This window comes from Lagenorhynchus albirostris, chromosome 6 (genome assembly GCF_949774975.1).
Source record: "Lagenorhynchus albirostris chromosome 6, mLagAlb1.1, whole genome shotgun sequence".
NCBI lineage: Eukaryota > Metazoa > Chordata > Mammalia > Artiodactyla > Delphinidae > Lagenorhynchus > Lagenorhynchus albirostris.
In genome coordinates this window covers 91729231-91745115 of record NC_083100.1, presented here as the reverse complement: position 1 = coordinate 91745115, position 15885 = coordinate 91729231, and the positions used below count along the sequence as shown (strand labels likewise).

At 36.3% G+C, this 15885-nt stretch overlaps 1 protein-coding gene across 1 annotated transcript in view; it reads left to right on the top strand.

The window, feature by feature from the left end:
* THSD7B (thrombospondin type 1 domain containing 7B) overlaps nt 1-15885 on the top strand; it is a 778062-nt gene that overhangs the window by 561774 nt on the left and 200403 nt on the right. The window contains exon 14 of the mRNA XM_060152966.1: nt 9212-9387. Within this exon, the coding sequence (XP_060008949.1) occupies nt 9212-9387 (176 nt within the window). The remainder of the gene's footprint in view (nt 1-9211; nt 9388-15885) is intronic.

Sequence of the window (15885 nt, the reverse complement as noted above, 5' to 3'; positions counted from 1 at the left end):
AGATAATAAATCCATTTTATTCCAATATAATGTCTGGATTCAGGTCAGAGCTTCCTCTAGGGACCTTTGAGATGGAGCAAAAGGACAAACACTTTTCTTCTAAGTGCATATATTTCTGAATCCCATGGGATACTTAGAAGTATCTATCTACTCATAAACTGGCCATTGCTGGTTGTTAGAATTAGTTATATTAAACCTGTCTTAACAGGAAATGAAGCTGCTATTTAAAGAGCTGCTTCATTGGTCATTTTGAATAGTCTATTTTATTTAGACAGTATATTAGCCATGCGTACATGTCAGAGCTAGTTAATTATAAGTAATATTCTACCATGTTTCATTAGGTTAACAATATATATTACATTTAATATATTTATATAGAATATTTATATATTTATAAATATTCTATATATATATATAAAATTACACTTAGTGGTCTTTTAGCCTAAGGCTTTTGTTACTTTACATGTGAATTTTCCAGTCATCTCTTGAGAAGGTGCCCTGTTTTCATGCTGTCTTTTCTTCAATCCAATAGCACACCTGAATTAATGATCAGAATTCTTAACTCTTTAAGCCCTCCAGCATGACCTCCCAATGTGGATCCACCCAACAGCCAATTTTTTACTTCTCCCCAACCTCAATTCCTGCACAGAAGATTCCTCTGTTGACTTGTGAACATTTGGGGTTCACGCTCGTCTTCTTAATTTAATTTGTAGGATCTCTCCTGCCTAGATTGCCTTCTGCATGTCTTTCGTTTTATCATAATTCTGCCATGCTTTAGAGATTATTTATTTTAAGTTAGGCCATGATCTATTTAGAGCTGTACTTATGGACCATTAATATGGCAGCTGATCAGACATGTGATGGATTAGAAGGGACTGGACACCTGGAGTCCAGTTAAGGGGCCATTCTAATAGTCCAGGTGAAAGATAATGAGCATCTGGCCTTGGCTGGAAAGACTTGGAAAGACAGAGATGGACTCAAAACACAACTGATTTACCGATCCAATACAGAATCACTCATTTTGTCAATGTCATCCTAGCCTTTAATTATCATGGAAATAATCTGGAATGAGAAATGGCACCCAAATTTGAAAATTATTACCCTATAATTTTTCTGCTTAAGCATCTTTACAGAATTATATTTTCTATCACTAGCATGAAAAACAGACTAAGAAAAAGCATTTTTACCTTGCTATATAGCTTTTAGTAGTGGTGAAATACTAGTATGCCACTTATATTGTATGTTAATTTTTCCACAGACTCCTACTTACTATAATTTTTGACCTTACAGTATTAAAGGGAGTTAAAAAGGACACGTATTATACATTTTTATTTTCACATGAGTAAACAGAACAATTGAGGTTTAATATTTTATTTCAGATCACATAAGTTCAGACTTTGATTTATAATTCATATCACTAGCTTTTTTAAAATAATAAAGTATACATTTTCCTGAAATATATATAGGTTCAACTTTTGCAAAGTCACATTCTCAATGGTTAGTGCTGCCATTCAGACTGTGCTAACTGCTTATATAGCTTAATCTTGTTTTCTCAGGACATTGTATATAGATTCTCAAAGTATTCTAAATATTTGTTCCATGCGGCTTTTTACTTTGTCTTCTGAAGATACACTTTCCTACGCCAAGGCTGATGCATTAGGATAAGATAGGTTGTAGTATGGGAACAAATGAAACAAACAACTTCAAAATCTCAGCTGTTGAAAGCCAGCAAGATCATTCAGTGTCCATGTCCATCCTGCGTTGGCTGGGTTTCTTCTTCACTCCAGGATGGGGCAGCCACTATCTGACACAGTTTTGTACCCTGTGGTACAGAGAAAGAAAGAGGGGGCAAGTTACACTCAGGCTCTTAAAGCTGCCACCTAGAAGTGACACACTTCACTTCTGCTCACATTTCATTGGCTAAAGCAAGTAAGAAGATCACACCTAATTTCCAGGGGCAGGGAAGTGTAGTCATACTACGTGTTCAGGAGTAAACCTAAAATATTTGGAGAATAGCACTGACAGTGTGAGGAGAATAGCGCTGACTCAGACATGCTCTGAGATCAGCTTTCAGAACTTTGGAAGGAAATGTAAACTATAGAATGTCTGTTGTAATTTAAGTCAAGATTTTCTCAGGGCAAGGAGATATCATGAGAGAACTTAATACAGGCTCTTGCAGCCACAGTTATACAAATTACCCAGTAATATTATGTTGTCAACAATCTGTATCTTTGTAGTGTTTCAAATGCCAAGTTTATTATGTGCTTAAAGCGTTCAGTCACTTAAATTTTAACAGCATTTATTTGCAGTAATGCTAAAAATTGATACATACAGTCCTAATTGAACGATTCAAATGATTCTGTGTCTAGCATCTCATTTGTCCCTAACATCCTTAATATCTTCTAAGAGCAAAATATCTCTTTTGTCTGCCTGGAGGAACCAGACACGAGGCTGTAAATGCTGAAACTCTGGATGAACAGCTGCAGATACCTTCTTGATTAAATTGCCTGGCCAATTCAATTTAAAAGATCAGTTCTTTATATGATTTGGTTGATTGATTAAATTGACACTGATACATTTAGTTAGAGCAAGTGAACCAGGTTAAGCAATTAGTCAAAAGCCTGTGTCTACTGCAAAAATTTGCCAATATTTTCACATGAAATACTTAGAAAATTGAAGCCAGAATCCATTTGTTACCTCAGATTGTTGTGTAATTTGTATATAGTATTTGTATCATTTAATATGTCATTTATTATATACCATGGTTTTTTTCTTATTTATAAGACTGCTCTCTAGCAAAATATGAATTTCTTTAAGGCCAGGGTTGATTATCAACTTTGTCACTCCAGCACCAAAGAGAACATTCTGAGGTCATAATAATGATTTTTTTCTACTTGATAGTGAGCTCTTTATCTCCGTCAAGTCTGGATTCAAGATCCCTTTCTAATTCTGACCAGTCTATAAAATGAAGCTTTTGGCCTTGATGACGTTGAATAGCTCATCATCTAAAAGTTCACCAGTAAATTATATTGTTAATTAAGAAAACCAGTTGACACTTAGATGATTTTTTCTGGTAGATGTAATAAACTTTAATACATAATTATGCTGTGAAATATTTGAGCTTTAAGGAATCCAGGAAAACTTTCTCCTTAATGTGACTATTTGAACTTTGTGTAACTTCTCATTCAGCTGTATTCAGGTATCTGATTAGGTTGTGGGTCCCAAATAAGGTATTTTGTTATCTGCAATACCATAACCATCATTTTATAATGGTTAATATTAGAGAGTCTTTGCTGATGCGTTCTCATATATGTAGTAAAGGTATTTTTCTACAAGTAGGGAGTGTTTTCAAAAATATTCTTTTAATTCAAAATTTTAAAGGAAGAGATAATGATAACTAAGGTGCTTTCTAGCTCTCCCCTCTCAGGCCCCACAGAAGCCTAAATAAGGTTGGACCCATCTTTGAAAGACTGTATCTTTGAAAGAATATAACTGCTGTTCATAAGCGGTATTCCCAGGCCAAAATATAAATTCACCAAAGCAAGCTGGCAACCTTATTGAGTTTGCACTACATAGCCACACACTAATGGATTGAGATTTTAAATAAATATTTAACAGTTAGTGTTTCCCTTGAGAACAATGGCAAAGTATTGGTCTAATTTCTCAAATTCTTTCTTGTGACAATATCAAAACATTGGCCCCCATACTTTCCCCACCTCTCCTAAAGGACATCTACTTTAAACCACTCTGACTTAAGTCATCAGATACTTTTAAGTATAGTACATGTTACTAGATAAATAGTAGAACTAAAATGTATAAATTAAAATAATCTTTAAATATTGACAAATGAAGACATGATATCATTTTAACTCACAAAGTTCTCCCAGATCTTCACTTTGAACTAGGGAAGGAGGTGATCAGCATTTTCTTTATCTTTTCCTGATTTTATTTTTGGTAGTATGTTTTCATTATTTCAGCAAAGTGTCAGTAAATAGAACATTCACTGTCTAGGAGGATGTTTGCCATTACTTTACACAGTAGGAAAATATAAGTAAATTAACCTAGGTTATTTCCTCAGGCTTAATGTCATCAATATCTCCTTTCACGTCTTCCAAAACAAGATCTTACTGGGGCAGGGGGAGGAGCAGGGGAGCAGGGGAGATGTTAGTACTTGAATGCCAGAGAAAAAAATGCACAGCAGGTACTATCCTGGGAAGTGGTTTTAGCAATGAGACCACTGTATTAAGAGAGCAGTGTTTTCACCTACGTCTATTGGAGCAATATTTGGGGGTTAGTTATATAGACTGAAGCCAGGTTCCTGGGCTTCAGCCCTATTGGGTGTAAGTCATTCAATAAATTCCTCCAGTTATAACATAGAGACTCTATTAGTGGATTCTGTTTAGTTCATCTTCATCTATAATATCAACAGATCCTTTTTGAACACCTACTATGTACAATGTATATGGCTTACAGAATCACCATGTTGGATGCATTCTTTATTGATAATTCTGTAATGGCTACTTCCTACTGAATTTCATATGCATACAGATAACTAAAATAGAACATGAAAGCATCCCCAGGCTAAGTAATATGATGGTCCAAGCAGTGTATTCTGCATATAAATTAGAGCATCAAATATTTTCAGTAGGAAAATTGCTTCTTTCATTGAAGCTAGATTTAGATTTCTGAATGTTGCCAGTTCAGCTAGTCTGTGGTATATTTTATGTAAATGAGTTTTTAAAACATTAGTGAAGTTTCCATAGTCAGGAATTGGAATTCTCTTATGGGAGGTTAACCTTGTAGGTAGTCACATTTGGTCATACTCTGCTTCCAACAGTTGTAAGTATTAAGTATGTGGGTAGAACTGATCCTTTCCATTATGAGATAGGTATAACAATATGCAGTTATTAATGGTTCTCACTATGGGCTTTCCTTTGGGGTATACGCTAGCATGAAAATAACTTTTCTGAAAAATAAATGTCACTGTTGCTTAGACCTGTTGAATTTCAGAATTATTTTATACTCACTGAATTTATGACCTTGACTTTCATAGAGATCCTCTGGGTTTATGTCTTATCATAGGGAATAAAAAGAAAACAGTATTGCTAAGAGGCTCTCTAATTAAAATCCATCAGTATGCAAGTATATATGAAAATGATTTAAAATCTCATTAAATTAAAAGGCCATCTGATTCAAAATCTGCTTTAAAATAGGATCTAAATAGGTCCTCAGATATTTACAAGTTATTTATATGAAGTCTCCTGAAATTTCATATTTGAAGCATTTATACCGTGAGAGTTAATTCTGCTTAATTACTAGTCCTGCTGTTTTCATTCAGTAGCAAATGGAATCATTTTGTGACTCAGTTTCTCTGTAAAACTGAGTAATGCCTGTGGCCTATATTTAATCCTATAGTTAGCATTTATTATATGCCTACTACTGAATTAACTGTCAAACCTCCTTAGAAAGGACTGTAGAATTGTAACTATGGTAAACAATAGAATTTTTAACAATCTCAAATAGACCTTTTTTTTTTTCAACCTTAGATAGATCCTTCCTGGTGACTTAGATGTTTGATGTACTCTCTCTTGTCAATGAGTATTATTTAGATACTGTAAAGTCATTCTACTATTAATGTAAGAGAAATATAACTATAAAATGAGAGAGAGTGAGAGAGCTTGGAGAGATAGCAAGTGGTGAAAATGGGCCTTATATAAGAGAATGAGTGCCTTTTCCATCATGATATGAAGATAGAAGAAGAATATGGAAATTCATACAGATATATTCATAGGAAATTGAAGGAGTTCTTCTTATTCATTTCTTTCTATTTTTTTTCTGGGAAAGAAGAGGTGAGATCTAAGAAGTTTGAAGATAGGTAGAGAAGGTTTGAAAAAGCTGTGAAGTGGAATGGGAGTGAGAAGAAAGCTCAGAAGAATCACCAGGCAGTGTGTGGCATTAGCAGTGCCTTAGTCTCCACTTGATGTCCAGCATTCAGAACAGAGTAGGGAAACAGTTGGACCAATCTAGCTCTGAAGTTTTGCCAGACCGGCATGGCAGAAGGAGCAACGGGGCCAGATGGTCTACTTTACTGGCCAGAGAGTCATTGTAGTAATGAAGGCTAAACTGGATAGAGAAAGGGCAGAGTTTTTCATGAGGAAAGGCATAAATACTATTGCAGAAGATGAAGTAGTCTATGTGCAAAGATTTCAAGATATAGGAGGGGGAAGGGAAGGAGGAAAACAAGTTAGGGAGGTGGTTCTTGGACTTGATTACACATTAGAATTCTCTGGGGATCTTTGAAAACTACCATCACCTAGGTCCCGTCCTCTGAGATTTGGTTGAATTAGTCCATAGTATATCCTGGGCAATGGGAACATATTTTACAGCCAAAGTTGAAAACCCTTGTTTAGAGCCTCTTATAAAGAATCTTACAGTTTTTGCAAAGTGGTGGTCACTTTATTTTCAAGGCAATGGAGAATCAGCAAAGGGTTTAAAAGGGATAGTGTAAATTATCATTTATTCTAGAAAAGTAACTTTTTCCTCAGAGTGACTAAACCAATACCAAAAGAGAATGATTAGGAGAAAGGGAGCCTAGTGGAGAGAATATTTCAGTATTATGGGCCAGAAAGAGTATGATCTTGAGCAGGGACGAGCAAAAGAATTATAGAGTGATGCTTCCGCATAAGAGCTTATTACACCCATTAATATATGTGTAAAACGATGAAGGCTGGTCTAAGATAACTGTGAGATTTTTTTTACTTTGGATAATTTGCTAGTTTTATATTGCTGCATAACAAATTACTGTCGACCTAGCCATTCAAAACATTTATTATCTCACTGTTTCTATGAGTCAAGAGTACAGCCATGGCCTCTCTAAATTCTCTGCTTAAGAGTCTCACCAGGCTATAACCAAGATGTGAACCAAGAGTCAGGTCTCAGCAGAGGTGTGACTGGGGAAAGCTCCTCTTCCAATCTCCCTTGGAATTGTTGGCAGAATTCCTCTTCATACACCTATAAGGCTGAGACCCCTGTTTTCTTACTAGCTAACAGCCAAGGGCTGCCCTCAGGCCCTAGAGGCTGCTTGCAGTCCCCTACCCTGTGGCCACACCATAGGCATTTTATGGCATGGCTGTTTGCTTCTTCAAAGCCAGCAGGAGAGTTTCCTTCTCCACAAAAAGGGCCCAGTCTCTCTTTTAAGGATTTTTACCTGATTAATTCAGGCCCAGCCAGGGCCATCTCCCTTTTGATTAACTCACAATCAATGATTTGGCATGTTAATAGTATCTGTGCATTCCCTTCCCTTTTGCCACATACCATAACCTAATCATGGGGCTGACTTCCTATCATATTCACAGGTCTTGCCCAAACTCAAAGGGAAGAGATTATACACCCATATACACCAGCGTACAGGAGTCAGATATGTTGCAGTTAATTAAGGTGAGGAATAGAAGAGAATCAGAATGTTTTAGGAGGAAACTGGTGGCCTCAGTTTTAGACATGTTGAATTTGGGGGTATTTGGGCACCCAATTAGAGTGGATCAGTAGGTGGCACAGAAATTAGTAAAGAGATGGGAATTGGAAATACGTGTTTGGTAGTGATCGGTGGAGGTGACAGTTAACCATCCAGAGAGAGACTGTAGCAAGAAGTGGGCTGAGGACAGGAGCAAGAGCTAGCAACGCCAGAACATCTGCATCTGTATTTCAACCCACACCTCTTGATTCCAGTCCAATATCTCATATACAACTTTTCACTATTCCTCTTTCTTCTTTCGATAATATCCTGCTCTTCCTAGTCTGTGGTCCACTCTTTGTCCTCCTCCCACCTCTAAGTCACACTACACAGAAGTGAGAATCAAGATCTTTCTTTGTGATGTCCAAAGAAGCCATACAGATGGCCAGTAGGCACATAAAAATATGCTCAACATCACTAATGATTAGAGAAACGCAAATCAAAACTATAAAGAGAGGTACCACTTCACACTGGTCAGAATGACCATCATTAAAAAGTCTACAAGTAACAAATGCTAGAGAGGGTGCGGAGAAAAGGGAAACCTCCTACACTGTTAGTGGGAATGTAAGTTGGTGCAGTCACTATGGAAAACAGTATGGAGGTTCCTCAGAAAACTAAATATAGAACTACCGTATGATCCAGCAATCCCACTTTTGGGCATATATATGGAGAAATCCATACTTCGAAAAGATACGTGCACCCCAATGTTCATTGCTGCACTATTTACAGTAGCCAAGACATGGAAACAACCTAAATGTCCATCAACAGATGAATGGATAAAGAAGATGTGGTACATATATACACTAGAATACAGCTCAGCCATAAAAAAGAATGAAATAATGCCATTTGCAGCAACATGGATGCAACTAGAGATTTTCATACTAAGCGAAGTAACTCAGACAGAGAAAGAGAAATACCATATGGTATCACTTATCTGTGGAATCTAAAATATGGCACAAATGAACCTATCTACAAAACAGAAACAGACTCACAGACATAGAGATCAGACTTGTGGTTGCCAAGGGGGAGGGGGAGAGGGATGTACAGGGAGTTTACAGTTGGTAGATGCAAACTATTACATTCAGAATGGATAAACAACAAGGTCCTACTGTATAGCACAGGAAACTGTATCCTATCTCCTGAGATAAACCATAATGGAAAAGAATATTTAAAAAAGAATGTGTGTATATATATATATATATATATATACATATAACTCAGTCACTTTGCTGTACAACATTGTAAATCAACTATACTTCAATTAAAAAAATAATCTTGCTTTATTTTAAAAAAGGAATCTTTGTGAAAGCCTTGCAGATCACAGGCACTAAGATTGACTTATTATGCTCTCTATTCCCAGACAGGGAATTGTAGGTCCATTGGAGGGAGATGGTATCACCATTAGCCCTGAGCTGCGTCATTTCTTCTTTCTTAATTTCTTTTTATTAGAAAGCAGGACTTACTGTGCACTTTTCCCTGCTTCCTCAATCCCAGAATTGTCTGTGAAGGAGAAAGATGGCACAGATTTGGAATGCAGAAATAATCATATGTATCTGTCTCTGACATCTTTTGTCTGTTTATTGAAACCTCTGCAGCAGTATTGTTAGGCAGTCTGATCTGTGATAATAGAAACAGAAAGTAAGCTTGATTAGTATATTTTGATCACACTTTCCTCCATTCTTTTAAATCTTTTTCTTTCAGGTTATATTCAAGAAGAATGTGTCATCCCCTGTCCATTTGATTGCAAGTTAAGTGATTGGTCTAGTTGGGGGTCTTGCAGTTCATCTTGTGTTGGAGTGAGAATTCGATCCAAATGGCTGAAAGAAAAACCGTACAATGGAGGTCGCCCGTGTCCCAAACTGGATCTCAAGAATCAGGTAAAGTGCATGAAGCAACAGATACAAAGCTGATAAAGTATCTCCTTTATTATTTCCTGTTGAAATTGAAGTCATCATCTTGTTATTAGTAGCTCGCAAAAAGTTAATACAAGCTCAGAAGAGTGGATAAGAGGGTACAAATTAATATAATAGAATTAGGAAGAGAAGCCTTGCCCACTTCTAGGCAATGCCGAGAACGACTTGGTAATATTAGACATAATAATGTTTACAAAAATTAAATCCAGTTGGTTTTTAAATTACCTTGAAATGTCATTTGATTAATCATGATATTATGCAAGGTGTGTGTGTGTGTGTGTGTGTCATAATGTTGGGAGAATGTCAATTACTTTATGGCTGTAGATACAATTAGCGGTCTCGTCCACATACTCCAAAAATGGTGTTCTAATTTTCCCACACCTAACTCTTCATACTAATTTTCTTTGTTCCTAATCTTATCAATGTTTCCACAGCTCTTCATGTCTCTTCTGAGCTATTTCTCTACCTTTTCCCCCAAGGTCAAAACTGTTTTCATCAATGGAACCCTAAAGGATACTCTTCCATGTAGATATCTAATAAAATTGCTATCTTAAGCAATCAAAGTTGATTAGAGTATTTCAGTTGGCCTTACCTACATAATGGAGTCTAAGATTTAATTAAGAATTATAATAAAGAACTAAAATTTCTCCCATGATTGCATACTGTTATTATATTAGGACTGATATATACATTTTAATCAATCCAATAGGTGGAGTACAAAATGATGATTGTGAAAAGTTCTTTATTCTTAGAGAGGTGAATTGTGTCTTATATGGGTCTATAGATTCTTTGTGACTCCGAAACTTTTAAGAAAATAGCTACACAGGCTTCTATTCCTAATTCTGTTGTGTTCATTTCTGCCCTCTTAACTCCATTTTGATTAGCCTTTCTATACAGGTTGTTTAATGGAAGGGAAATCCACGCATCCGTTGTTAATTAATTTGAATAGCGTATCTAGTACTGCTTGTATGTAGATACCATTTGTCATTTCAAGACTGACATCTCTAGCTGGTTTTTTTCCTAAATTTTGATAAAAGACACATAACTCACTGAAAATGAAAAATTATCATACTGGCAAAAAATATTTATGTTCCAAGACAGGGCATAGTATTAGGCGGGTCTTGTTTTTTAAGGTTACGTGGGATAAAGTGATGACCCTGGTTTCTTCCTTCAAAGCAGATATAAAACATTTTGGGAAAAAAATGATGCAGAGGATTGTAAAATCAACATCACAGTAGTTTGGGGAAGGGAAAAGTGGGATATGATTAATGAAAACAGGAGGGAAATAATCAGAGCAGAGAGAGTCTGAGGAGAGAAGCCTCTTCAGTATGAAGAAAGGAATAATACAGGTTGATGGTCAGAAGAACTTTCAAATGAATACTCATATGAAGGTATGAAGGCTATTTGACCTTCCCTAGGGGATTTTCCAGGCATTTCAAAAGGGAAATGACTACTAAGCATTTATAGTTATAAATAATGTATGAAAATTCTTCTCTCTCCTCAACACCAATGAAACCTAAGCCTTTATAGCACTAGCGTTAAACACTAATTTTAATATGCTAATTTTATGAACTAGGAAATTATCAAGTGAGTAAAAGGACTTCATTGGAGCACAGATGCTAAAACTGTATTCTCAGTGTGTATAGGCAAATGCATGGAAATGTGTCTATCAAGTTTGAGAGTATGTGTAAGATAAGGGTACTTGTAAGCCTGTTATGACTTAAAGAAAACTTGTTCCAAACACTTAATTGACATATAAAACTTGTAACCTTAAGAAGTAGTACATGCTGGAAATTAAGCCCAAGTTCAAGACTAATTTAGATAAATGCCATATGTGAAAACTAAGCAAGGGTGGGTTTGTCTGCAGGAGCTGTTTCTAGCTTTTGAGTTCGGGAAGGAAATTGTAGCATTCCAAAGACATGTGTTGTGATGCTCAGAAGTGAATCCTGGGATTTGATTATCAGAAATCAAATTTAGTATAGCATATATTCTGATGTAAAGAGGTTTCAGGTATCTAGAATGTATGTGGCTTAAACTTGAATTGGAAAACTTCACCTCAATCCATACTTTACATTTTAACATAAGTTAATTGATCAAGACAGTAACTCATAAGCCCTCCGTCTCACTTGTAAGTCTGTGAATGTCAAGGAAAAATGCTATTGTAAAAAATCCTAAATTTAAAGGAAATTGTCCCCAGAGCCCTTCCTTTGCTAAAGAAAGCACACTTTTACCTGTAAGTATATTTGTGGAAAGCTATCTGTGGACTTCATTATGTATTTGCTCTTATACATGGTAGAATCCCCTTTGTGTGTGTGTGTTATATAGTGAAATTGTTGAAGATATCCATATTTTCTTAATTCATCTGAATATAAATTGGGTTGTCAGGAATCTTCGTGATTTAGGAAATATTCCTCAGCTTCTATTATTTATGGTAATTCTTCTTTAGAAGAGCTCACTATTTGTTTCCCTAAGCTGGAAATATGATCTAGTGAGAGCTACACCCACTGAGGCTGTTTTTTAAAGTTCAATTTTACTACTGGCCTTAGGTTATCGGTCTCCTTTCCAATTGGTTTTTAGGTCTAGATTTATTTTTCTATTTTTGGAACCGGATTAATCCTTTCTCATCCATTCACCCATAAGTAAGAGCTTACAAAAAAATGTAACCAAATTATAGCAGTAAGAGAGGTACATATCTTTAATACCTGTGCATGAGGAAAATTCAGTATATGGCATATTGAGTCTAACATACTTTTTGTAAAAAAAAAAAAAAGAAAGAACTTTCTTATGTGTATATCTATATTATGCATATACTATGTAAATGTTAGTATACCTGCATGTACTTAATCATTCTCCTCCTTTGCGTCTCTTTAGAACATGAGGTCTTTCTGAGGGCAAAGGGTGTATTTGTACTTTTGTAACTCATTCCAGCCCCTGGTACACCCTCCTGTGGATTGTCAAGTTATATTCATTGGGTGCTTTAGCTGAAAAGAAACCTTCTCTCTGGATGAGTGTGTGGTTAGCTCCATAGAAAGAAAAAATATTTTAGAACTCTGGTCTCTTAAGCTGCGATTTGTCATTCGAATTGTCAAAACACATGAGCTCTTCTAGAAGAAAGAAAAAAGAACCTCTACATTATTACTGCCCAAAGAGTTTTTCATGATTTGCCTGAAAAATCTTGGGTGTCTGCATCCCCACTGAAATCTAACTCAGTGATATAAATGAAAAGGTTGGTATTACCTACACAAGCTCATAAACTGCTCTGAATCTGTTTGTGAAATCAATATTTATAATCTCATTAAAAAAACCTCCCTTTTAAACTAAAACCTATCAACATGATAGCTCTCTCCAGAAGTGCCAAAGTGACAGCAGTACTTTGGTGGCTTTCTGCTAAGTAGATTGGTGATGATAAATAGCTCGAGCGTGCAGCTGACCCAAAGCGTTTATTTAGTTGGAAAACTGCTAAATAGTTTATTGAATTATCAGGTCAGTTGACTGATACCCTTGACTACGCTGTGCATAATCTAATACATAATGTATTTTAATTTTTTATAGTCTATAATGTGGTGAGTGGATTTAAGTGCACTTGTACTGTATCTTTTTGCTATCTTTTTCCTTGTGGAGTTCTGCTTAATAGAAGATTAAATATAGGGACATTAAAGCTCCATTGGACTTACATTTCCCTTTATGGGTTCTTTACACAATTGAAGGCAAGGGAGTGCCAGGAAATTCTATGTTGTTTATATGTTGCACATTTGTGTGTCCCATGTACTGGAATAAAAATCTGGCAGTGAGATTCATTCTCTGTGCTTTTTAAAATGCATCTATTTAAACACAATTTTGAAAGAGTTTTGATTGTGCTTGCAACTGAACGAGTGGATATAAATTAAATATATGGGTTTTCTAGAAACACCTGCTCTTTTAAAGGTGTGTCTTCTCTACAAAGAGAAGTGGCCTGAATTTGGAAATAACGAGTATAGTGCTTTTTCTTTTCCGTAGCAGGGTAATACTATTTTAAAGAATACTTTCTTTCCAAAGATAAACAGGTATATTTTCGCAAGATCATTTCTCCCTTATAAGGTGGCTTTGGATGAGAAAATTTTCTATAGAGAAGTATCTTATGCTCATTTTGATACTGCTTCATTAATTATTAATAGCATTTTAGGATGTGGAAAGAGGATAACTGTCATTCAAACTGAATGTTTGTTTACCTGGAACAATATGGCTCACTTAAAGTTTAATTTGGGGCTTCCCTGGTGGCGCAGTGGTTGAGAGTCCGCCTGCCGATGCAGGGGACACGGGTTCGTGCCCCGGTGTGGGAAGATCCCACATGCCGCAGAGCGGCTGGGCCCATGAGCCATGGCTGCTGAGCCTGCGGGAGAGGCCACAACGGTGAGAGGCCCGTGTACCGCAAAAAAAAAAAAAAAAAAAAAAAAAAAAAAGTTTAATTTGATTTAACCAATTTTGGCCTCTTGCTTCTTTTGGACCTGCCCAACTTCCACTCGTCCTAACCTAGTCCAAATCATTCCTGGCAGAGTCCTGCTCACCTTGGACTTAGCACTTTGGCAGGAGCTCCAGACCATAATGGAGCTAGAGGTCATCATCTTGGGCGTTAATATGGAAAGCCCACAGTCATCCATGATGAAGCACATTCAGGTGTACCGTTCTTGTGTCGGGAAGTAGGGGTTGGTGAATTCACCTTTGAGAAGAACTTGTTTTAATTATGAAATATCGTATGTCATAAAATTAAGAGATGCAGAGTGATTTATTCTTCAGGGTTACTTGGGAGGATTTAATAAAGGCAGATACTCCTAAAACGTTTTACTTCTCGCCAACATACTAATTATGATAGCAAATTATTATACTGATTATTACACACCACACCCCATCTCAGAGGCAGAGTGAAATGACTTCTAAAGGCTGGTGTTCATCCATTCATACCCTTTATGCCTGTCTGCCAACGCAAACACCGTGCTCTCAAGTTGTGACATTGCACTAAGTGAGCTGCGTAGAGCCTGCAGGAGAGGCAGTTTTTCTTTTTTGTTCCTGCCCTGTCACCATTTCCAAGCAAACAAATTATGTTTTCTTCTCAAGAGATTCCTCTCCGCCACACCTGTGTCTACACATACCCTATTCTTGATCATAGGACTACCCCTCATGCTTGTTGAAATCTTTTGCAACTTTGATCATTTTTCTTGAGAACTACCAGAGTCACTCATGAGAACCAATTTTCCTCTACCTGTTGTCCACTCTCTCTTGTCTTTTACTCTGTTTTTTTTTAAACTGGGTATTGCTACTCTGCACATGTTCAAACTCATTTTTAGTTGTTATGCAAGAGGTACCTCTAGAACGTTCTCTACTAAGCTGGCTTGGCAAATTTCCCGAATGCTGTCCCTAGGCAGTGTTTCCAGGATTGGCAGGAGACAGCTATAAAATTGTGAAACAGGCAAATTTTGTCAAATTTTGTCTTTGGAACCCTTTCAATGTGCTGTCATACCTCATATTATCCCTAGCCTCTGAACTCCTGAAGTTCTGAAATATGATATTAGATAACATCAGCCTCAGCAGGAAATCACATCATATGTATTGGAAATTTTGCAAAACTATCTTCTTAACCAGGGACTTCAAGTAGAAGTGTTTATGTACTTTTCTAGAAAAAAAATATTGACAGAACCTACTTTTCAGATCTTTCCTGAATAATCCTGTCTTTTAACCTTTGAATGCAAAATGGAAACTTCCTTCCTCCTCTCATGCATTAAAAAAATAGGGCTCTGACTTTAACCACAAGCATTTAGAATGTCAAACCATGTATTGATGGGAGCGTAGCACCTTCTAAAAATAACTTGCTTAAGACTCCTTTAAAAGAAAGATTCTAAATGGCATGTTCATTCTCTAGATCTTTTTTGAGATATAATTGACATATAACACTGTGTATGTTTAAGATGTACACTGTGGATTTTTATACATTTATATATTGTAATATGAGTACCACCATAGCATTAGTTAAAACACCTCTCACATCACATAATCATCATTTCCTTTTTGTGGTGATAATAATTAAGACCTAGTCTCTTAGCCGCTTGGAAATTTATAATACAGTATTGTTGACTGTAATCACTATGCTGTGCGTTAGATCTCCAGGACTTATTTATCTACTAATTGCAAGTTTATACCCTTTAGATTTTTCAAGCTTTATCCCACTGTTAAATTACCAGAAAGCAAGTTACCTAGGTCCTGACTAGGTCCTGTGATAGACCCCTGCAGAAAAGCACTTGTTGAATCATGATTTAATTTTTCTGTATGACTTGAGTCCATATAAAAAGAGTCTCCTTGAGAAGCTTATCTAAATCTTTTGGAATATAGAGTATTGCTTCATAACCTTTACTGATCATAAGAGTAGAAAAATCGCCATATGGGTGGGGGAAAAATTGGTATAAAAACAGTTTCCCAGGCTCCTGCTCTGAG